This window comes from Schistocerca piceifrons, chromosome 2 (genome assembly GCF_021461385.2).
Source record: "Schistocerca piceifrons isolate TAMUIC-IGC-003096 chromosome 2, iqSchPice1.1, whole genome shotgun sequence".
NCBI lineage: Eukaryota > Metazoa > Arthropoda > Insecta > Orthoptera > Acrididae > Schistocerca > Schistocerca piceifrons.
This window is the reverse complement of record NC_060139.1, coordinates 843,159,100-843,185,061: the sequence shown is the minus strand read 5'-3', so window position 1 is coordinate 843,185,061 and position 25,962 is coordinate 843,159,100. Positions and strand designations below refer to the sequence as shown.

General features: G+C 38.6%; 1 protein-coding gene across 3 annotated transcripts in view; it reads left to right on the top strand.

Moving 5' to 3' along the window:
• LOC124777329 (BRCA2-interacting transcriptional repressor EMSY) overlaps window positions 1-25,962 on the top strand; it is a 298,543-nt gene that overhangs the window by 195,156 nt on the left and 77,425 nt on the right. For all 3 annotated transcript variants that reach the window (XR_007015714.1, XM_047252690.1, XM_047252688.1), the window contains exons 13-15: window positions 9,794-9,921; window positions 17,413-17,560; window positions 25,810-25,947. Coding sequence is in view for 2 of the 3 variants with exons in the window: in XM_047252690.1 (XP_047108646.1) it covers window positions 9,794-9,921; window positions 17,413-17,560; window positions 25,810-25,947 (414 nt within the window). In the remaining variant the exon portion in view is untranslated. The remainder of the gene's footprint in view (window positions 1-9,793; window positions 9,922-17,412; window positions 17,561-25,809; window positions 25,948-25,962) is intronic.

The following is a 25,962-nucleotide window of genomic DNA, read 5'->3' as shown; positions in this document are numbered from 1 at the left end:
CAGGTACTGGGAGATGAAGAAGCTTGCACAGGATAGGGTAGCATGGAGAGCTGCATCAAACCAGTCTCAGGACTGAAGACCACAACAACAACATCAAAAACTTCATTTCTTTGGCAGAACTTGTGGTGACATCCATGTGTTGTATATCTTGTTAACACTTATTGGAGTTTGTAGTTTGCCTGTTTCGACTTGTGTCATTGCGGCATCTGTTGAATAGAAGTCATTCGAGATATAGTTATGTTCTTCTATGAGCATTTGGTATATGCTTTCTTAGGCCTTGGCATTGGGCAGGAGCATCTGCATTCTGATGTCTTTCATGAAGAAGATTTCTTTCATTAAGACATAAGCCAGTCTTGAAGGCGCTGTCTTCCTGAGGCCCGGAAATTGACTTTCTATATCATTGACTTTTAGAATGTCCCAGATTGTGTGGATCCCATAAGTTGGTGTTAATGCTTTGAACATTTTTATTGGGAGTTTTTGAGGTTGTTTGATATTGTAAATTGCTTTTATTGCTTCTGTTGCTCTTTCTTTCCCATGGTTGTTGAATGATGTCAGTGTTGTTTGCAGAGTGACTCCAAGATATTTGTAGCCAGTACTACTACTGTCGGTTTGTCTTGAAGGGCCAGAATGTCTTTTGATGAGAAGTTACCACCTCTTCTGAAAATTATCTGTTTGGTTTTGCTATAGTTTATTTGTAGCTCATTTTTCGGTAGCCCATGACGTGAGTCTGTTTAGCACCTTCGTTTTCCTGTTAATAGTGTATATGAAGACTATAAAATATTTGTTCTCTGGATATCATAGTGTGTCTTGCACCTTCTCCATTAAGCTTTTTTCCTTTCTGAAACCAAAATGATTTTCTGGTAATTGAACATATACTTCATAAACTTCAACGGTAAGCATGCTGGTTAATATTTCCATGAAAATTTTGAAAGATGTGTTTTTGAGGGCTGTGCCTCTGTATAAGACTGGGTTAAAGGTTTCTTCTTTTCCATTGAAAAGAATTTTGATTGTTGAAGTTCTCCTTTGTTCCCGTATTTTCCCTGTGCTCATGCAGGTGTTGAATAGTTCCAACCAGTAGTCTTCAATCTTGTGATAGGATTCCTTGAGGTATTCTGTATATATTCCTCCTGGCCCTGAAACAGTTTTGTTTTTTGAGTTTCGTATCACTTGGTGTACTTCTTGTCTTGTTGTAGGGGTGTCTCGTTCTATTGTTTCCATTGTACTGTTTCATAGGATGTTACCGTGTGTTGCAGGTTTAGGATCTCTTCAAAATGGTTTTCCCATGTGTCCATTGAGATTCCTTTTATTATTGGTGGTTTAGGTTTTTGAGTGCTATCAATGGGTCTCTTTGAGCACATTCTGCTTGTCATCTAGCACCTACTTGTGTGTGGTTCACCTTCATCTTCTTTATTAGTTTTTTGTATGACCTTTGCACGGTATATAGTGACAGGTCATACTGTTGTGTTGTGGTTTTGGCTCAGTGTAGTGCCGATAGCATCTTCTGCTGTTCACCACAACACTCCTTGTCGAACCATGTTTGAAATTTCCTGTCTTTCATTTCTCTTTGACATGATTGTAGGGTCATTGTGCATAGTTCCACTACTTCCTTGTCTGTTGGAGCTGATTAGACATCTTGCTTTTTCTATTTTTCCCAGGTTTTCTTTAACTTCTCTGTGTCTAATTTCCTGGATATCGTGTTTGACTTGGGCTTGGTTCTCATTGAAGACTGATTAAATTCAAAAGTTGTTGTGACTGGTATATGTAGTCTTATTGGTGCTACTGCTAATACCCAGAGTGCTTTCTGGTTAACTTCCTTTATGCCTTCCCCTCTGAGTAATAGTCTGCAGCTCGTGGTCTAGTGGGTAGTGTTGCTATCTCTGGATTACAGGGTCCCGGGTTCAATTCCCAGCCAGGTCGGGAAATGTGTAAAGATTGGGAATTTGTACAGGCACTGATAACTGTGCAGTTGAGTGTGCTGCAAACCAAATATCATCATCATCATCATCATCATCATCATCTGCATAATACTAGGTTTATTGCTGTGGTTCCACTGGCTGCTATGTAGATTTTCAGGTCAGATTTGTTGACAAGGCTATATCCTCCTCCTCCAGGACCAGTTCTGTTTTAGTGGTTGGTTTGTCTGCCCTTGTGTTGAGATCGCCTGTAACAATTACTCTTTTGTAGATCTTTTTTTGTATTAATCTCTCTGTTATTCTTTCAATTTCATTTTCTGCTGTCATCTGCGGTTGAGTCTATACGCTAATTATTGTTACGTGATTTGATTTAACAGCATTTGTATTTCATCTCTTACTGTTTCCAATATTAATTGAAGGCATGGTTTGAAGAAGATGGAAACTACTCCTGCTGGTCAGCCTATGGTTTGGTGTGCGAAAGAGTGAAATCCGTAGTACCTTTTTATAGTATATTGTCGATGAAGAAACAATACCGCGTAACTGACAAACTGCCGATTTTTCATTTTTCAGTGTCAGATGATGTCGTTAACCATACATGCATCTGTTCTTAACACCATAATGCTGAATTTTTAATTATTTACCATGAAAAAAATTATCTAAAACAATATCGCATATGCGACACAGCAAATAAATAGATGACAATACCGCGGAACTGTAGAGAATTAAATACCGCATATCTACAATCTATGGATACTGTAAACAATACCACGTAAATACAAAAGCACACACAGCAACAGCACATTGTTACTGCCTTATTACGTATTTAACAGTGCTCGAAAGTGGTTCCATGCTTGTAGCTTCATTCATGATAATGACGATCTTTTTACTGTAGAAGAAATTATTTCTCAGCTGAAATCAGCTTATGAAAGCAGAGAATCGTTCCTGAGAGTGACTGACAGCGGTAAGAAAATTGTTTTATTATTCACTTTCGAATGTTAGTAGCACCGCAAGTATCTTATTGTGATATAAATCAGAACGCCCCCACTTCACTCGTTGTGTGCTTTATTCATTTCTACCAAAGATTTCTAGACTGTCCACTTTCTTGTAGGATCTCCTGTAAATGCAGAACAAAGAACAGGCCAGAAAAGTCATAACGCTGAAGTTACATTTACCGAAGAAGAATTAATTTCGTACATGGGATTCTCGGTTACTGTTCTTGCAACATCTAATGACGCAGGTAAATTTTCTTGGGATTATTGTTAATGGTATTACAGATACAGTGGTATTACGGATGCCCTCATTCTCATAAATACATGAATTTGAGCTTCATCTTTGTCTGCTTAAATTAATTTATAAATATTTTTCCATCTAGAAACTTCAGTGGCTGTATCCAACAATGCTCAAAATGAAACCACAGTCACAGTTTCCACTAGAGACGACAGTACTTCACACTCATTGCTATGCAATGCTGCTCATTGTTTGCCAAACACTCTGGATAAATTATTGGAAGATCACGGGAGCAGTAATGATGCTGACAGTGAAGGCCAAGTAGTTTATGGTGACGTAAGCAGTGACAGGAAAAGGAAGTCTAAACCACATCCTGAAGATTGGAAGCAAAATGCCAATAAAATTCTGAGAATGTGTGGACAGGCTTGTATTGGATACAAAAGAAGTCGAATTGGTAAAATCACTCATGATACTCCAAGAGAGGCACGAAAATTAGGTCCAACATGTACTTCAAAGATGTGCCAGAAATCCGTTCTGATGGAAGTGTCATCAGTTTTCTGCTGATGATAGGCAGGCAGCATTTAACACATTTTGGGAAGCGATGTCATGGGATCAAAGGAAGGTTTACATTATCAACCTTGTGGACATAATTCCAACCAAACGTCCAGGGAAGAAAACATGCAAATCTAGGAGAAAAGGGACGCTCATTTATCATTTGGAAAATGAGCTGGGGAAACATAAATTATGCAAAAAGATGTTTCTCAATACTCTTGGGATTAGAGTATGGACTGTCCAATATTGACTGAGTAATTCCACACATGGGATGAGTCCTGACACAGAATCATCACGACTTCAAATCAAACAGACGAAGAAGAAAGATGAGAGAATCTTCATGAAAGAATTTCTGGACACTCTTCCGAAACTTCCCTCACATTACTGCAGGAAATCGTCCTCGAAGTTGTACCTTGAGCCTATTCTACAATCCAAACAACAGCTGTATGAACTCTATGTGGAAAAATGTCATGCGGAGGTTTCGCCATTAAGTCGGGCTACCTTTAACTTGATTTTAGAAGATGGTAATATTAGCTTATTTTCTCCCAAGAAAGACCAGTGCAACTTGTGTTGTAGTTACAGGCTTGGTAACTTGAGTGAAGATGTGTGGAAGCAACACACAGAACAGAAAGAGCAGGCAAGGATGCAAAAAGATGCTGACAAGAAAGAAACCCAGCAGAAGCTCTGCTCACTGTACACCATGGACTTGCAGGCTGTGAAAGTAACTCCGTTTTTAAGTGCAAGTGCAGTTTATTATAAACAAAGTTGGCTGTTCGTATCTTTACAATGTATAATTTAGGAAGTCGTAATGCAGTATGTTACTGGTTCAGTGAAACACAAGGTGATTTGATTGCCTCATGTTTTGACTCGTGCATCGTGGACACCCTATCCAGAAAGATTAAGGAATATCCCGTTCAAGTCATTCTGTGTTCTGACAGCTGCACATATCAGAACAGAAGTGTAATATTATCAAATGCTCTTTTAAGATTGGCAATTGATACTGGAGTATTGATTACACAAAAGTTTTTGGAGAAAAGGCCATACTCAGATGGAATGTGACTCAGTTCACAGTTCCATTGAGCACAAGCTTAAAGGACATAAAGCTACACTTCCTAGCCAATACGCTATGATATCTAAAGAAGTGAGAAAAAAGCCACAGCCACACGAAGTCCATTACCTAGATTATTCCTTTTTCATCAACTATGCAGAGAAAAGTTTGTGACTGTATGACTTAATTAGGCCTGGAAGAGCTGTAAAAAATGAACGTATTGTTACTGATCCGAGGGCGCTACAGTACCGCCCAAATGGTATTATTTACTACAAGTGCTCTTTCAACAAGGTATGGGAAGAATTACCGAGGCGGCCGAGGAAAATTCTTGGTGATGTCTGCTTCCCGAAACTATACAAGGAAAGACTGGAAATCAAGAAATCCAAATGGGACCATTTACAACAACTTAAATCTGTTCTTCCTAAAGATTGTCATAGCTATTATGACACCATTCCTAATGAATGAAAATTATCGTGGAGGTAACTGTGTGATGAGTATCAGTGCAGTGTAGTTCTCTGTTGCTGCTTTGAGTGACGTTTAGGATTTTTCTTGAAGAAATGTGCGGACATTATCGGAACTATGTAAGCAGTATATTTATTTAAAACGTTTTTATGAAATCTTTCAATCAAAAATAATTAATGCTCCAAAACATGTTCTTACTAGCTTTCTCAGCACCAAATACCAACGTAAATGTGTCAACTCATGCCAAGAGACTGACAAATAAATACCACGTAAGTAACAGATCATGGCATGAATACCAAGACAATTCCACGTATGTGCCATAACTAAGCTTTGTAAAGCGTACTTTTTTGTTTCACATTTTTATATGATCCAGTATCTCCTTGTAGTTCTATGATGCAAATCTAGCGCCACTGTGAAATGTGTTAGGCATTTTAGACAGTTTTTTCTCTCTCGTGTAAAATTCTTATTTTGCTACTTATGTGGTACTGTTTCTTCACCAACGATATTCTGCTTTTAAAAAGGTTTCTGTGAGGACGATGGTGTTGTACTGTACTAACATCTCAGTTGGCATGAATGGTATCATATTTTTAAGCCTTGTATGTTCCGTGTGTATTACAGTTCTGCTCCTTCACTGTAATGTGTTGTCCGAAAACAAAATGTCTTTACTCTTACTTCTTGTAACCAAAATTCTGATTGTTCCATAAGCTCAAGAAATCTGAATAGAAACTCTATTTTGAAGATCAAATGAAGACTGCATGTGTGAACTGTGCAATGAACAGTGTGAAAGATATCATGCAAAACACTTCAAAAAAAGAACAGTGCCAATAATAAAACTAGGACTATAGTAATATAATTCAGCTATGTATTTGTACTGGAATTTGTATTTGTTTATATTTACACATTATGCACATTTTTTTTAAATAAAACTACTTCATTTCTTTCCCTGCTGCGCAAAGACCTAGTGATGAACAGTGCAGATCATTTTTGCTTCCAGTGTAATATTTATGGATGATGTTTTCAAAGTGTGATTTATTGATGACACAAACAACAGAAGGATCCATGATGAAGATATCAGTGAGCCAAGTTGCCTATAGAGTTGTCTACAAGACATTTTAGACATACATTGTCTGTATTACATAATTCTGTGCAGTGAACACTGTTCTTCACAATGAATAGTTTCCCCAGAGTAAGATGCAGTGAGACATCATGAATTTAAATAGAGTAAGTAAGTCAAATTAATACTCATTTCATCTGCAAAGTCTAGTATTGACAACATATTGATGAGATTGTTTTTTTAATGTGTTGGTACACATTGCACTATAATATAACTCAAGTGTCAACTTGGTGGAATAGACTTAATGTATATGGCTTTCTAAAGTAACCATGCTGCCACTTTTTTCTCGTCATCCAAATAAATAATCTGGAAAGCCAAGCCATTGTGAAATTCCTTGTTTGAGACAGTTTATTGCCAATAGAAATTCACACAAATTGTCCATAGTTAAAAAATATTTTTGTGGAGACAAACATGGCCATACTTCTATTGAAGATAGTCCTCTAATTTGGCTCAAACTGACAAGGATTCTTTTTGCTCTTACTGGGAAAGACAGCAAAACAAACAAGTGACTCATGGAACATATTGGACTAGAAGGGGCATTTATGACTTTAATAACAGTGGAATGGAGATTGGTAGGACACACAATCAGACAAATAAATGGTTGTGCATTTACGAAGTCAGTGGTGGATTCTAAGAGCTAAGAAAAGACCATGACAGTGGTGTAATGGAAGTTGTGTGGATGGCAGTAGAAAACATGCAGGGGCAGTATGAAAGTATCTAGCTGAAGACCATATTGCATGGAAAAGTCTAGTGGTGGCCTTGATCCAACCAGTGGATGTCAAATGGCAGGTGGTGGTGGTGGTGGTGGTGGTGGTGGTGGTTATGAAGGTACCTTGAAGCAAAAATGTGAGATACATATCTCTTAGGATGATCTACACATCACAAAATCAAACATTAGATTTTGTGAATGAATTTAGAGCTGTATGCATTTTGTCTACTGACGACAAAAGATTGCAATTTGCCTGTATTTGATGGTTTCTCATATTGTTGTCTGCTGAATACACTTTCTGATAAACGAAAGTGAAGTTGCCAGAAGAGGAGGAGGAAGTGAAATGAAACTTCAAGTGGTTAGAGGGTATTTAATATTATATCAGTGATTACAAAATTGACTCGCATTTACAAAGAAATTGGCAGTATGAGTCCACTTATCTGTATGACATTGCATCTCCTTTGTGTTGGATGCATACACTGTTTTGATTGAGAAGGGTGTCATAAAGCAGTTGTATCCTCTTCTGGGGGAAGCTGACCCACAACTGTTGTAACTGTCCTTGATATACTAGATACTGGCACTGGAATGGAGTTGACATCTGCACTGGTTTTATTCATCATTCTGTAGGCAACAGATCTAGAGATTTTGCTGACCACGAGAGTACCTCAGCATCAGACACATAGTTTATAGAGATGTGCCATGCGTGGATGAGCTTTGTTCTGTTGAAAAATGGCACCACAATACTGTCACATGAGAGGTAGCATATGAGTACACAGGATGTCCGTGACTTATTGTTGTACTGTCAGAGTTCCCTCAGTTACTGCCAGTTGAGGCCTAAGGTCATACCTGATGGCTCTTCACACAACTGTGCCGCTCCAAAACATTGGAAGAATGGGACCTCCCACCAGGTCACCACCATGCTCACTGACGATTGTCATCTGGATTAGATCAGAACCACGAATCACACACAGTGCCGTGCCATTCATCAGCAGCCCATGCTTTGCAGTAATCACACCACTCCAAACACAACCAGTTGTGTTGGGGTGATAACAACCATCTACTCATGGGATGGTAAGTCCCCAGCCCGGCCGCTGCTATTCTCTTGATCAGTGGTGTGTGCTTACTTGTTCTTGGAAAGCAGCTGCAGATTTGAAGGACTTGCAATGTGCCTGATGCACAACACAGTGATCTACCCTTCTGGTGGTCAGATGTGGGGTCAGCTGAAACCTTGATGATGAATGTGCCTGCCCTAACATTCACACGCAGTCCAACAATAGGTCACTCTTACATCTGAGCACTCACAAATTCTGGATATTGCACTTTTTGATCAACAACCAAAATGGAGACCCACAGTGAGGTCCCTTTTAAACAATCAGGGGCTGGTTATGCTGTCTCACACAAGTATGTGTTATCTCTGTGTCCTTCACAATGATCACATAACATACATATGCTTGCCCTACCAGACAGGCCTAGTAACAAATTGAACCAAGCACTCTGGTGCCATTTCTGTCTGACACAGAGAACGTTAATTATTTACACACCAGCCAATGGTGTGTACATGTACAGTGTTACATCGAAAGTGCTTCAGTGTCCTTTTATAAGGAAGTGTAAATGTTCTAATTATTTAGGGTGTGATCCAAATTTGAAACTGTCTAAATTTTATGTTTCATCATTGCTTTAAAAAGATTTTACCATTGAGTATAACTGCAAATCTCAGTTAATAAAAAGAAGGTAATGATATGCAAAAGAGTTGAGTCAATCACGTCAGAAATTTTAATCATTAAAAAAATTATTGAGAAAGATAACAGTTTTAATTATTTAGAAACCAAATAAGTTCCCATCATGATAGAGGTGTACACAACACGCTTCATCAGTTTCAGTAGATATGTGGTGCTATTAATAGAACCTGTAACAATGCATTTAGAAAGCAAACAAAAATAAAGTTGTAAGAATCAGTGGCTGTGATGTGTCTGCCGAATAAGAGTCATATTCAGATTCTCACAAAAAGCAATAAGAACAAAATGTGGGTACTGAAATAAGATTTCTAGGAACAGTGAAAGGTTTCACATGCCAAGGCAAGAGTAGGAATGAACAAATTTGAGGAGAACTGAATTTTGAAGGGATAAACAACACAATAGAGAAAGATCTTGAAAGGAAATGGGATCACAATGCCAGAAGAAAGTCTGAAGAAACAACTGTTGAGGTACAGTCCAATAGGAAGAAGAAATCCTGGTAGCCCCAACATGAGATGGGCTCAACAGTAACCTTTAAGGACAGAATAGGCAATTAGCCTAATCCCTGAAAGTGAAGAAGAAGAAGAAGAAGAAGAAGAATGATGATGAAGATGACAATGACAACCATTGATGTATTTGAACTATGCGCTAGTCTGCCTACATGAAACATTATGTTTAATTCCAGTGTTTCCTTCATTTGTCAGTTTTGTTTGGTTTTTGTTTACCTCTTTTTTCAGTAAATTATAAGTCAGTTCCAAAAATAATTTCAAAGTAATTTTCAAAATTTATTTTTGTCATAGACTGTAGACTAACTGCCGTTTCATCATATTATTACTGTTTTTGTGAGACTGTGAATGATAGCCACACCATGAAAGATGGCAACATGCAGAACTGTTATTCATTAACAAAAAGAATTGTGTAATTACTCAAAAGCTGAAATATAGTTAGTTAACTGTTAAGAATAAAATACATTTTTACATTAGTAAATTGCTCTAAGTGGATAATTCTAAAACAAAAATTTCTGCTTTGTTTTAGGAAAACTAGTACAACATGTAATTAACATAGAGAATACAGAAGCACATACACCAAGTGCAGACTCTGAGAAACAGTTCACAGAAAGAAGTACAGCTGCAAATGAAAACTCTGTGCCTTCTGAAGCAGTGGTAAATATTATAAATTGTAGAATTTTTTAAAATAATGAAATTAAACTGTGAAAAATTCTGATTAAGGTCTCAAATTCTTTGACATTAATATGGGTGATATAGTATAATAATAAAAATGTAAAGTTGCCATCAGCCTGAAGGTTATTTTTATCACCACAGTGCTTTACTAAACACAGTTCTGTTTGAGGTGGTGAGCCGTTTCTGAGGCTACCTTTGCACTGACTTACCCAACCAGTTATAGGAAGAAGTACTATTTAACATAGACTTCAAACCATAGTGAAACTGGAAGTTTTCACATTAACAAACATTTTCAGAAGTTGAAGAAGTGATAAGTGACAGATAAAAATCCTAATAGAGACCAGGGATCGATCCTCAGACCTTTGGATTTGTAATCTAGCTGTTAACTACTGACAAGGAACCTGTTGAGTGTGAAATTGCAAAAGGCCAATGATGTTTACGGCATTTGACACACCACATATTTTCTACCAAGCAACTACAATATTGGCTGCTAATGGCAACAGGGGCCAAGACTTGAGGTCTCCAGTGGTGATCACAGCATGAGGCTCTGGAGCGTAATTGAACTGCTTAGTTAATGAGTAACTCACAACAGTGCTATTGACTGATCCACAAACAATGGAGATTCGTGCAGATTGAGGCAAGAACAGGAACTGCATTGTTTTCAGTTCCAAGTGGCATTTGCGGTATGCACATTCACTTGCTTTGTGCTTGATGAAAGTGTGTATCCAGCAAATTATGGCTCTAGCTTGCGTGTGCAGGATTTGTCACTCACCAGCACAATCTGCCATGACATCTCGCAATAAATGGAATAAAAATTCTCTAAAATAGCTCGCTGTGATCATGTATGATGCCCGTATTGCATAAAACATTCACAGTAGAGTGCTCAGAACACTACCAATCACTCATTGGCTGTTGGAGAATGCGTGATGTAGGTGCACAGAACAAGCTAAACTCGACCAGCATCGTTCATGACTCCAACTATAGTGGTGTTGATAGAAAACAGAGCAATGCCAATGGTAAACAAAGTAAACATTGCACTGTATGTACAAGAACAGTTACCAAACTTAACATTTTGTCAGAAAGCAACACAGAGAATTTTGCAGAGTGAGAAAGAAGTGGCAGATATAATATTAGCATTTCTGCAAGATGAGTCAGTGGGATGTGTGGTGCCGTATACACTCAACTGTGCAGATAATGTCCATGAGGAGTGCAATGATGACGATATATGCTTAACAAGTGAAAATCATACTGAAACAGGCATCAAGGCAAGTACTTCGTCATCCTTGTCAGACAGGGAGCCATAAATTCCGTCTCCAGTGAAACTTAGTAAAGGGCCATCTTTGTCCAAGGAGTGAGTACTGAAAGTAATTATGTACGTGGAAGATCATCCACAGTGTAGTAAAAAAACAGTTGTGAATAGACTTCAAGTAATTCCACAGTAATATGATCGTGTGGTGCGCAAGAAAACTATGGGTATTAAATGGAGGACAAGACATACTTGTTACAAAAACTGGTGTTTGCGCGTTTCAAGGATGCTCAATACAATTTACAGGATCTGCATGATACATTAGGCTCATCAAATTGCATGTGACATAGATTACAGAAATTTCAAGGAAATAAGTTGATGGCTGCATAACTTCAGAGTGTGCTACAGAATTGGAAGACATGAGATAATGAAATTTCAAACAAAGAGTCAACTTGATGATGCACAGCAAACTGTGGAATATCCCGAAAATGTGTAGCTGAGATAAACAAACTTATCCCACCATTCAGTAAGAATTTCTTTTTGACTCTGAACAATCGGGATTTGAAGAGGAAATGCTTATGAAAGGAGCTCTGGAAATTAGAGGTACCAAGAGAGTTGTATCAAGATCAACAAACATAACTGTCTTAATGCACTTGTATAAAATCATGCCGATTGTTGATCTGCATGGTAAATTGGTTGGAAAATTATTTACTCTGCTGCAATAAATTGGAGATGCTATACTTTCTATGATTCTTTCTTGTGTGTGTGATCTTGCCAGGGTAGTAAGCAATATTTACCTCACAGCAAGCTAGATTGGGAAAATTGGTGTAGGAGAACTACAGCTACAGTGTGAACACTGCTTTTTGCCAACAACTGGTCAAAATAACTTGATTTTGCTTGATTCTGGGTCTGTGTATAAAGATTATTCTCATTTAGAACAATCTGTCCCTCCTGAAAAGTGTGTGAAATGCAGTTCATACCACCTGTAATCACTGGACAAATTCAACCTCTGGATGTTTGTTTTTTCCGTGCCTGTAAAACATGTTATCGTACTATCTGCAACTATGCCTTCAAGGATAGTCAGTTTCACAATAAGCTACATGACAGACTGTTTCAGATTCAATTGTGTGCCATCACGTCCCATCAGTTATCATCACCCTGTAACACCAATAAGATTTTGTATACATTCTTCAAGAGTGGGTACACGGTTTATAACTCCCAAGAGTTGGTCTTCGATCTTAATGGTGCAAATCTTTGTGGTGACTGCATCACACCATTTTTCATTTAGTGTTCGTGGTGCAAGTTAATGATTTGTTTCGAACATTTCCTGAATGTTGATGAAATGTTGTGTGGTGAGGGCCTCCCATTGGGTAGACCTGTCACCTAGTGCAAGTCTTTTCTTTTTTAGTTGATGCCACTCCAGTGACTTGCACATCAATGGGGATGATACAATGATGGTGAAGACAACACTACACCCAGTCCCAGAGTGGAGAAAATCTCCAACCAGCCGGGAATCGAACCCGGGCGCCTTTGCATAGCATTCCACCACTCTGACCACTGATTTATCGAGGAGGACAATGTCAGTGATGTCCATTTTGTGAAGTATAATACAAACATCCCATAGAAGATTGATGTCTGCACCTTCCAGACACTCATTTTCTATCGCCCTCCTGATGCATGTGATGAGTCGTTATCAGCTAGTATTTTTCTTGTCATAATTGCTAACACAATACTTTCAAATGAGCCATACTTAAGATTGAAATTGCAACCTCACTCTCAAGGGGTTCCATGTGAGTCACCAAACCACTGGACAGTGATGATCATGTACTAAAAGGAGCCTGGGCTGGAACATGAGCAGTGACTGAGGGGGCTGATACCTAGGCATTTGAAGTCTTTGTTATTCTTCAGAACATGAAGAAGAAACACTTTTGAACCCATGGCCAGGCTCATGTCACATTACATTGTTATATCACTACCTCTGTGTCAGCCTTCTTGGAATCAGTTTTGGGAATACAGCTGGCGCAGTATTTAATGAATCAGAATGACAGTTTTTGGTGTTGATAAGTAATAAAAGATGATATGCCATTATTTACCTCCAAAGAAGGCAATACTTGTTAGCAACTGAACACATACTTTTTTGGTTGTATGATACTACTCCCTTCATAATGTTATGATACACTTTCAACATACATGGTTGCAAATGCATCAGTTCTGTCTGCAATATAAAATGCAGATATGTACATTACACTAATTTTTGTAAACCCTTGTCACCAGTTTTGTACAGGCGTTGTCGCTGCTGCTGTGGAGGCCAAATTGCCACTGTTGTTATGGTAGGCCGAGTTTGTGAGTTCTTGAAACGGGTTCTGGTGCAGTACACCACTAAGACAATTTCTCCCTGCCGCTATTACACAGCTGTGCCCCAGGGTGAGGCAACAGGATAGGTGAATGAAGGTTCTACAACACTTCAACAAATTATTAACAAAGTCAGACAAATGAGTTAAAAAGTTTTACTTATCTTAGTGACTTGTTGAATGATTAAGTCCGCAACACTCTTGTAATATAATACAAAAATGGCCCTCAATGAATAAGTGCAAGTAATCATAGGTAAATTTCACAGTACATAGCAAATGCAATTTACAACTACTGTCTGTTCACTTCTAGGAGTTCACTAAAGGTCATAACCTGTCTTAAGTCAGCACTGAACAATGATCTATAAGCAAGTTGGTGAGAGCTGCTCTTCTGTTTTCTGAGTAGGCTCCTGTCTGTTGTCGTCCTGTCGTTGGCAGATTGTACTCGGCCTGCAATTGGCGGGGATGAAATCGATATCATCAACTTCAGCACCGCCTGTGGTGCTAGTGGAACTCGCGCAAGTGGCGAGTCTCTATGGCACTGGCAACAGTTCACTTTCTTGCAGCTGTGGGGCTTTTACCCTGGCTGTGTCTTGTTCAGACGACGCAGCACTCAAAAGATGACACTCACTCAAAAGATGGGTGAGGGTAACACAGCTGAAAATTCAGTCTAGGAAGTGAATTACATCTGGCTTTATGGCTGAATTCTCAACAGTTTACTTGACGCCGTAACAGGGAATCATGAATGAAATGTGTGTAATTGAAAAATCCACAAGATTAAAATAAAATTACATGCCAATGAAAAAAATAGAAACAGAGATCATGGATGAAATGTGATTTAACTGAGTAATACAATGAGAGTAAAATCAAATTATATGCCTATCAAAAAATTAAAAACAGAAAAAATTTTGAAATGTAGCTCACACTGTCTAAATTAGATGTTATATGGGTTCCCAAAAGCACTTTATACATTTTAAGAAATAGTTTCTTAGGCAAATTTGTAATGATTCCTTGGCTGTTCAGCCTTCTAGTATTCTCACTGTCGATTAGATTGTAAACCTCTGAAAATAAAAATAAAAAAGAAATTTTGAGGAAGTAGGCAAGCATTGTTGTAAATGGCCATGCCGCAGCGTATACATCAGTTCGCATCACATCACCAAACTTGAGCACATTTGGGTTTTGTTGGCTCTTGGATGGGTGACCATCCAAGCTGCAAGCTGCAGGAGTGCACTCAGCCTCTTGATGCCAATTAAAGAGCTACTTGACCAAGTCATAGCCACTCCAGGTCAGCGAAAACGTATGACGACTGGCAGGGCAGTGTGTTCACCCCACACATGTGAATATCTGCATCCAGTGATTCCATTAGGCTTACGATGACATGGCAGTTGGTCAGCACTGCTAGGCCTTCTGAGGATTATCAGATGAAATGTAATTTCTTTCATCAAGCATTATTAATTATGGCAGAAATATTTGCTCTTAATGGAGGGCTAACTGTTGAACATGTGCTCAAAGACATTTGCTAAAGCCTGTAGGGACCATAATTTTACTTTAATTTAGAATGCTTTAAAATAGTTCAGCATTGAAATAAAACAAATAGTTAATTCCTCTGTCCTGGCAAACAGTTTTTGATTAGTAATGGTCTCTCGCATAATTTTCTGCTGCATATTTCATCTGCTGTGGAAGACATTGTCAGATGCTGTGCTACCAATTAACACATGAGAAAATTATATGTGTAATGGTGAAAAGTAATGTCACGCATGTATTGCAACATACTGGAAGCAAATAAATAAGCAAAAGTGTTTTAACCAATGAAAACTGTGAACGCTTAGCTAACTGCCAATAGCAGTAACAACTGAACTGTTGACCCATACTTTTGCAACAGCAAATGCACTGCAGTGTCATCCAAATGCTTAAAGGTCACCCAGTCTTGCCAAGGTGGTTCTTTTGTAGATTGCAGATATTTGCCTAACTTTTTGGTTGGTTTGCATGCTATGTCAATGCTGTGTTTTATTAACACTTTGTTAATAGTGATAACTAATAGTTCTCTGATTTTCTGAGTGGTACCACTGAACGTCGCATACAGTTCACCAGGGGAACAGATAGAGAGTCAAATGTACAGATACTCAGGAACTGAAGTGATTTTAGTGGACAAAGTTTACAGGAAAACCTCTCTTGCAGATAGGTGTCTGTAGGAAAATTGCAATCTCCATGCTAAGCAGAAGAGAAAAATAATCAGTCCATCAATGGACTGGGCTAAAAGAATCTGAGAGACAAAGTAATCTGAGGGAGATCTAAATTACAAAATAAAAAAATATCTAGCTACGTAAATGCTTTCCTCTCATTTGTGAAAACTATCATTGATCATATTAGCATATTACCAGAACATTAGAAAAATGCAGTATGATGCAGTACTCAAATTGACAAAAGAGGATACAAATACTAACATTCCACGAAAGAGCAGCAGGGTTTGACAGAATGATTTGCACATGCAGTCAGTTAAACACTGATGAGCCGAAACATTTTGATCACTGCCATCCACGAAATTGAGCGCTGTGTGATGACCTTGCTGGCATGTGATGTGATAAGGAAAATACATAATCAGAGCAGACACACGAGTAGAAACATTGTGGTTAGTGATGATATCAACTGCAGACAACCACCATAAAACATCCTCCATCTCGCAGACAAATGCATGGGGAAGCTGGATTTCCCAATAATGATAGCATCTTCCAGTAGCATAACTGTCATGTTACAATGCCAGAATCATACCTCCATGATTTGAGGAGTATGATGTATTGTCCACCAAATTTGTCCGATCTAAACTCTATGGGAGGCACGGGATGCTACTGAGCATGAGATTCTTGCTTGCAAATCACTCACCCATAATTTATGGGAATTATGTGACTTGTGAGTAGACATCTAGTACCACATACCTCTCAAAACATACCAAGAACGTGTCAAATCCGTGCAATGCAGAATTGTTGCTGTATTGCATTCGGAAGACGGGCCAACTCACTATTAAGCAAGTGGCTCACAATTGTACATTGAAATTTCTAAAAGAAACATTAATGTTATGAGCTATTGCCTACAAGTCAGTACAGATAATTTGTTAGCAGTGGACCATGGCAGGTGCCAGAGGACCACTAATTATGACTTTATGAGACTAAAATTGTGTGTAAGACAGTGTGTACTACTTATGAATTTCCAGAGAGGCCTAGGTAGAGACATGAGAATGGATTAACAGAAAAGTGGTAATACTTAAATTGAATATGTTCAGGTCCTTGGATTTCAGTTACATAATACCACCAGTTCTGCAAAATGAGCTCCCATCTAGTCTAAATTTGGCAAGCTTTGCCTGTGTTTTGGTTGTATCATAATGAGGTGGCCATTCTGGAGATACACATACAAACAGTAGCTACTCTTGCTATTTCCTATCTCCACAATCTCTGGTAATGTTTCCCATGGGATTTTAGACAAAAGATTATACGGAAAATTGTAGCTAAGACCTTGGCTTAAGGTTCAGAATCCATAAGTCATCAGAGAAGTATAGTTCATGCTGTTCCACATTGCTTGGCATTCAGCCTTCCAAAAATCTTTACACTGCTCTGAAAATCTGGAAAAGGCACATGGGTTCATCACAATAATAAAAACTCGTTGCATGTGCTATTTTGTAACTGGTTTTGTACAGACTGTGTACAGTTAATTATATTGTGCATAATAAAATAATAATACTTGTAATATAGTAAGTAATGTTCATTGTACCTATGGTCTGTAGATGAAAATACTGGTACCACTCTTAAATACTCCTTGGGATATATTTTTAGAGAGGTTTGATATGGTAATAATTGTACTAATATGGCAAATATTGTGCCCATGTAGGATGAGCAGGAGACCCAAGTCCAGACATACAGTGAGGAAGTTTCTTTGCCAAGCAGACCGCAAGATGAGGAAACTGTGGAAATGGTTGGTGAATTAGATCCACAAACAGGAATTTATTCTGTGCATCCATCACACATGCCAGTGAAAGGTAAGAAATGGTTGTCACTTTATGCACATACAAAGAAGTCTCTGAGGACACTTACAGAAAGAAGATTTGTATTAACTGTAGTAGTCTGTGGGAAACTGTAGCTGCCATCACATAAAAACAGATTCATTTCTTTTATTTTTAAATTCACCCTGATTGCATGGTAAAATGTTATCTGGTCCCCTGTTCAGTGTCCCATTATTTTCAAGTACATGCCATTATGCCAAGACATTATACGTATACAAGATTATGAGAGGACTCAAAAGTCTAGAAACAAAGAAAGAATGTTTCTGTGCCAAGCAGAAGGCAAAGGGAGGAAACGCGAACTGTGAAGTTAAGGCACTGGCGAAAGGTGATAAATATAAAACATGCCCCCTCCATGAACCATGGACCTTGCCATTGGTGGGGAGGGTTGCGTGCCTTAGCAATACAGATAGCCGTACCGTAGGTGCAACCATAACGGAGGGGTATCTGTTGAGAGGCCAGACAAACGTGTGGTTCCTGAAGAGGGGCATCAACCGTTTCAGTAGTTGCAGGGGCAACAGTCTGGATGATTGACTGATCTGGCCTTGTAACACTAACCAAAACAGCCTTGCTGTGCTGGTACTCAAATGGCTGAAAGCAAGGGGAAACTACAGCCGTAATTTTTCCTGAGGCATGCAGCTTTACTGTATGGTTAAATGATGATGGCATCCTCTTGGATAAAATATTCCAGAGGTAAAATAGTCCCCCATTTGGATCTCCAGGCGGGGACTACTCAGGAGGACGTTGTTATCAAGAGAAAGAAAACTGGCATTCTATGGATTAGAGCGTGAAATGTCAGATCCCTTAACTGGGCAGGTAGGTTAGGAAATTTAAAAATGGGAAATGGATAGGTTAAATTTAGATATAGTGGGAATTAGTGAAGTTCGGTGGCAAGAGGAACAAGACTTCTGGTCAGGTGAGTACAGGGTTATAAATACAAAATCAAATAGGGGTAATGCAGGAGTAACTTTAATAATGAAGAGGAAAATAGGAATTCTGGTAAGCTACTACAAACAGCATAGTGAATGCATTATTGTGGCCAAGATAGATACGTAGCCCACGCCTACCACAGTAGTAAAAGTTTATATGCCAACTAGTTCGGCAGATGACGAAGATATTGATGAAATGTATGATGAGATAAAAGAAATTATTCAGATAGTGAAGGGAGACGAAAATTTAATAGTCATGGGTGACTGGAATTGGAGAGTAGGAAAAGAGAGAGAAGGAAACATAGTAGGTGAATATGGATTGGGGGTAAGAAATGAAAGAGGAAGCCGTCTGGTAGAATCTTGCACAGAGCATAACTTAATCATAGCTAACACTTGGTTCAAGAATCATAAAAGAAGGTTGTATACCTGGAAGAATCCCGGAGATACTAAACGGTATCAGATAGATTATATGATGGTAAGACAGAGATTTAGGAACCAGGTTTTATATTGTAAGACATTTCCAGGGGCAGATGTGGACTCTAACCACAATCTATTGGTTATGAACTGTACATTAATACTGAAGAAACTGCATAAAGGTGGGTATTTAAGGAGATGGGACCTGGATAAACTGACTAAACCAGAGGTTGTACAGAGTTTCAGGTAGAGCATAAGGGAAAAATTGACAGCAATCGGGGAAAGAAGTACAGTAGAAGAAGAATGGGTAGCTCTGAGGGATGAAGTAGCGAAGGCAGCAGAGGATCAAGTAGGTTAAAAGACGAGGGCTAGTAGAACTCCATGGGTAACAGAAAAAATATTGAATTTAATTGATGAAAGGAGAAAATATAAAAAAGCAGTAAATGAAGCAGGCAAAAAGGAATACAAACGTCTCAAAAATGAGATCGACAGGAAGTGCAAAATGGCTAAGCAGGGATGGCTAGAGGACAAATGTAAGGATGTAGAGGCTTATCTCAAGAGGGGTAAGATAGATACTGCCTACAGGAAAATTAAAGAGACCTTTGAAGAAAAGAGAACCACTTGTATTAATATCAAGAGCTCAGATGGAAACCCAGTTCTAACCAAAGAAGGGAAAGCAGAAAGGTGGAAGGAGTATATAGAGGGTCTATACAAGGGCAATGTACTTGAGGACAATATTATGGAAATGGAAGAGAATGTAGATGAAGATGAATTGGGAGATACAATACTGCATGAAGAGTTTGACAGAGCACTGAAAGACCTAAGTCGAAACAAGGCCCCGGGAGTAGACAACATTCCATTAGAACTACTGACGGCCTTGGGAGAACCAGTCCTGACAAAACTCTACCATCTAGTGAGCAAGGTGTATGAGACAGGCGAAATACCCTCAGACTTCAAGAAGAATATAATAATTCCAATCCCAAAGAAAGAAGGTGTTGACAGATGTGAAAATTATCGAACTATCAGTTTAATAAGTCACAGCTACAAAATACTAACACGAGTTCTTTACAGACAAATGGAAAAACTGGTAGAAGCGGACCTCGGGGAAGATCAGTTTGGATTCCATAGAAATACTGGAACACGTGAGGCAATACTGATTTATCTTAGAAGAAAGATTAAGGAAAGGCAAACCTACATTTCTACCATTTGTAGACTTAGAGAAAGCTTTTGACAATGTTGACTGGAGTACTCTCTTTCAAATTCTAAAGGTGGCAAGGGTAAAATACAGGGAGCAGAAGGCTATTTACAGTTTGTACAGAAACCAGACGGCAGTTATAAGAGTCGACGGGCATGAAAGGGAAGCTCTGGTTGGGAAGGGAGTGAGACAGGGTTGTAGCCTCTCCCCAATGTTATTCAATCTGTATATTGAGCAAGCAGTAAAGGAAACAAAAGAAAAATTGGGAGTAGGTATTAAAATCCATGGAGAAGAAATAAAAACTTTGAGGTTCGCCAATGACATTGTAATTCTGTCAGACACAGCAAAGGACTTGGAAGAGCAGTTGAACGGAATGGACAGTGTCTTGAAAGTAGGATATAAGATGAACATCAACAAAAACAAAATGAGGATAATGGGATGTAGTCGAATTGAGTCGGGTACTGCTGTGGGAATTAGATTAGGAAATGAGACACTTAAAATAGTAAAGGAGTTTTGCTATTTGGGGAGCAAAATAACTGAACATATGGAAGTAAAACATGGACAATAACTAGTTTGGACAAGAAGAGAATAGAAGCTTTCAAAATGTGGTGCTACAGAAGAATGCTGAAGATTAGATTGGTAGATCACATAACTAATGAGGAGGTATTGAATAGAATTGGGGAGAAGAGGAGTTTGTGGCACAACGTGACGAGAAGAAGGGACCGGTTGGTAGGACATGTTCTGAGGCATCAAGGGATCACAAATTTAGCATTGGAGGGCAGCGCGGAGGGTAAAAATCGTAGAGGGAGACCAAGAGATGAATACACTAAACAGATTCAGAAGGATGTAGATTGCTGTAGGTACTGGGAGATGAAGAAACTTGCACAGGATAGGGTAGCATGGAGAGCTGCATCAAACCAGTCTCAGGTCAGAAGACCACAACAACAACAACACCACCACTCTTAGAGAGTTCATGAAGGAGGGGGGGGACAACCTGTATCTATCCCTCCAAGCTCTGATTTCCCTTATTTTATTATGATGATTGTTTCTCCCTATGTATGTTGGTGTCAACAGAATATTATGATGATTGTTTCTCCCTATGTAGGTTGGTGTCAACAGAATATTCTCGCATTCAGAGGAGAAGGGACTTGGTGGTTGAAACTTGGTAAAAAGATCCCGCCACGGCAAAAAAATACCTCTGGTTTAATTATTTTTACCCCAAATCCTGTATCATGTATATGACACACTCTCCCCTATTTGTCGCAAATACAGAATGTGCTTCCCTTCTTTGAACTTTCTCGATGTACTCCATTAATCCTGTGTGGTAAGGACCCCACACTGCACATTGGTACTTCAAAAGTGGAAGAACAAGCTTAGTGTAGGCAGTCTATTTAGTAGGTTTGTTGCATCTTCTAAGTGTTCTGCCAATAAAATGCAGTCTTTGGTTTGTCTTGCCCATAATATTTTCTATATATTCTTTCCAATTTAAGGTATTTGCATTTGTAATTCCTAGATATTTAGTTGAATTTAGGCCTTTAGATTTCATTGATTTTTTCTTGTAATCAAAGTTTAACGGATTCCTTTTAGCACTCGTATGGATGACCTCACACTTTTCATTATGTAGATCAACTGCCAATTATTGCACCATACAGATATCATATCTAAATCATTTTACAATTGATTTTGATCTTACTAGACGATAAACGACAGCTTCATCTGCAAACAACCTAAGACGGCTGCTCAGATTGTCTCCTAAATCATTTATAAAGATACGGAGTGGCAGGGTACCTATAACACTATCTAGAAGGATGTCAGAAATCACTTCTGTTTTACTTGATGACTTTCCATCAGTTACCATGAACTCACCTCTGTAACAGGAAATCACAAATTCAGTCGCATAACCACACAATTAGATTACAAGTCACTTGTGATGTACAGTTCCATAAGTCTTCTGGAAATCCAGAAATATGGAATCAGCTTGAAATCCATTGCCAACAGCACTCAACACTTTATGTGAGTAAAGACCTACATTGAAATGCCAATTTTACATTTTTGTGTGGTCCAAACTTAAAAAATGCAAAACTGAGGAAATTGCAGAACACGCACCCTGCTCACCCCTCATATGTATCTGCCACTGTGTCCTCTATCATTGCTGCCAAACTTTATGATCTAAAGCTCATAGTGTGCGTGATGCAAATTACGTACATGAGCAGTGTATGTAGTTGTTGCAATGGTATCATGTCAGACTTGAACATAAAAATCTTTAAATGTGCTATCACAAAACTCTTGTACGATTTCCATGTGTAATCTCTGTCATAGCACCTCATCTGTAGGAAAAGTATATTTTCAGCACTTCACAAAATGCATTCACCCCTACCAACACTCCTGCCACTAAGGGTCATTCCCCCTCTCCACACATCCAGGAGACAAGCTCATTTTACGTGTGTTAGTGTAGTGTGGTGACTGCACTGGCTATTGGGTGACTTAACAAGTCGCAAGCTAATAAGAGTTGACTAACCGAAAATGTGTGACATTTCCTCGATTATGACTGAGTATGTTCTTCGAGACTTAGTGTTTGAATCAAAAAGGGTGACAGTTGCTATCGTTGCTGAATACAGTACATCAGAAATACATACAGAAAAGTGAGACTGAGTTATAAGTGGCACAAGGAAAGGTGGTGGCCAGACCCCTTCATCATGTATAGGTGTGGTCTGGAACACTTTGCAGCAACTTTCTTGTTTTTCCATTAATGCTGCATCCTAACAGTAGTTGTATCACAGTTGCGGGATGAAGCTAAATGTTGCAAGTTGCATTGGCAACACTGAATGTGGATTATGTCAGCATTTAGCTCTCTCACATCTCCCCTCTCCACAACAGCCTAAAATATTTCCTTAACTCTGCCACTGTGCATGGTGTAAAACCATCTGTCTTTTGTGGTTATAACTTGTTCGGCCACATCAAATGTCAATAAGAAGAAAATGGGTGAAGTCAAGCGAGACATTGAGTAAAAACTTGGAATCCAGGTAACCCTTACTAGGAAGCAAGGTAAAATTGGGGAATTTTTAGCACTGATCCTATGGGTTTATCACAGTGTCTACGAATTTATGGTGTAGAATTACAGAAAATGTAAAATGGAGAATGTAAAATCAAAATTCCACTGTAGTTGTGTTTCACCAGAATAATGTTTTCTAAATCCATGTGTCAATAGACCATCCTCTCTGAGGTAATTCTTAACATTTGAACACAATATATGTTCTAGAATCCTGCTGCATATTTTTAGCAACTCTACTTTAGCAGTACTGTCGTCAATTTTATTTCCGTGCTATTGTGCAGAGAAGGCTTTGATCGTGTTGTGTCATTTTTGAGACAAATTTTCATTGTGAAAACTGTTATAAGAATCTCACATTAAAGTCTGAACTAAATTTTGGGCTTCTGTAAAAGATCGCCAGTCTTGGGGATTTCACATTCATTTAAATTTGGTATGCTTTTTTTTGTTGTTTCTGCAACAGCATTCTGACCTGTTTTGTGTACTATGGAGGATCAGCTCCATCATTTGTTAATGTATTTGTTATAAATCTGTCAATTACTGTTGATAGTATTTCTCTGAATTCAAGCCACATATGGTCTGTACTTACATAATTGGTTTGGAAAGAGTGGAGATGCATTTTTGAGTAGGTATATTTTTATTTGTTTTTTGTCGATTTGGGAGTTACGATATTCAGTCTTGCTACGACAGCCCTGTGTTCACTATTTCCTGTATCCGTTTTGATGTTCATTATTAGCTCAGGATTCTTGAGCTTTTAGTGTTGCGTTCCATATTGTGGGCCAAAGGTCTTTTATAACCTTGCATCAGAGCTACGGCCAGTAAAAATGGAATTTCTGCAGATTCAAAAGGAAAAAGCCTTATTAGCCAGTCTCACACATTATCTGATTGTACTGTTTAATGGATTAAAGATTAATAGCTAACAAAACTTATCACAACCATTTTTATTACAGCATATAAATAACTATTAATCTTGAATCAATATCATTGTTGTCATGTAAATAAACTGAGAAATTAGAAACTTTCTTTTTTCAAAATAGCAACATTCATGCTAAATTATAGTAGTTTAATGAAAGTTAATTATTATCTTAATGTAGAGAATTGGCTTCTAGCATCTAATTTTCTTTGTTAACTTAGAACCAATTCATTCCATGTTCCTAAAGATTCTGCTACATGATGGTATATACAGAACTTGAATGAGAGTAGGAAATGCTAGTGTTTCACTAAAGTGTTAGAAACTGTACATAACACTATAAAATACTGACAAGCCAAAACATTATGGTCACCTGTTTAATGTTGGTCCATCTCTGGACTGCAGTAAAGCAACAGTTCTGCATGGGATGTATTAAGTTTTCATAGTACGTGGTACCAGATGCCTACGCACAGGCCATGCATTTCCAGTAAAGTTACAGGCCTGTGGTTTGTGGAGCTGGCACCCAATATCAACCCAAAATGTGTTCCATCAGGTACAGATCAGGCAAATTTGGTGACCAAGACATCAGTGTGATTTCACAGTCGTGCTCCACAAACCACTGTAGCATGATTCTGGGCTTGTCACATGGACAGTTGTCCTGCTGGAAGATTATATTGCTGTTGGGGAAGACCCTAAGCTTGAAGGGATGCAGTTAGTCTATAATAATAATAATCACATAGGCCACAGTTGTCATGACACCTTTGATTACTACCACAGATCCCATTGAATCACCAGTGAAAGTGCCCCAGAATACTGTACTCGCTGACCTCCATTCGTGGCATAGTGCTAGTTTCAATAAGCTGTTTGCCTGTATGATTGAATATCCAGACACGGCCACTGACCTGATGTAACGAGATATGTAACTCATCCGACCAGACAACACGTTTACATCAATCCATGGTCCAGTCTTGAAGATCCTGTGTCCACAGCAATAATAACTGATGATGTCATTGAGTACACATGGGAATATGTAGTGATCTTGTGCTGTCCCATGTTCAGCAATGTTTACTGAGTGGTTTGCTCCCAAAAACTTGTGCTTGCACATCACATTTACCACAGATCGCGGCCTGTGCTGTGTTACAGATTGGGCAAGCAGAGACATACATGTCAAATACCTTATGACCTACCCATGGTTGCATGCAAATAGCTGGCCAACTTTGCCGTTCCAAGGTGCTCACTCTGAGGCACTAGGCCATATAAAAGTCTACGTCATGTCTAAATCACTTTTATTAGTGCATTTCCCATTTTGGAGCTCATTCCTTAATTGGAATGATTCTACATTCATTCCTGCTCCCCTTGTGTACTTTCCATACCGCATCATCATGTGTCTGCAACACCACCAGGAGGCATTAGTCATTAGCACATGTCGCAGTCGTAGCAACTTATGCAGCATTATTATTTGTGTCTGAAAAAATGAAGAGATGCAAGTGGGAAATCACTAACATTAAAATTTTTTTGAAAATTGCTGGAAGAAAACTGTTGAAAACTGGAGCTGAGAACTAATTTGCAGGCTCGACACAAAGAGTAAGAGAGTGCTTGCTGCATTAGTGGCTAATAACATATGTGTTGCCTTTTTAAGAAAATCCCATTATAATGTCTGCAGAAGACAAAATTTCAACCTGTATTTTCATTTAATTATGAATGCCCTGCTAATTAAAAATTTTATTTTCAAAGGAAATCATGAGTGTTCTGGAGACTCTGCGGAAGCTTCTGAGGATACAGTACCAAAGTCTAGTTCAAAGACAATGGACATCTTTAGTACAGCAATAGCCTCTGCAAACATAGATTTGGAAACATTCAGTTATAATGAAGGTGAGATTATCATTG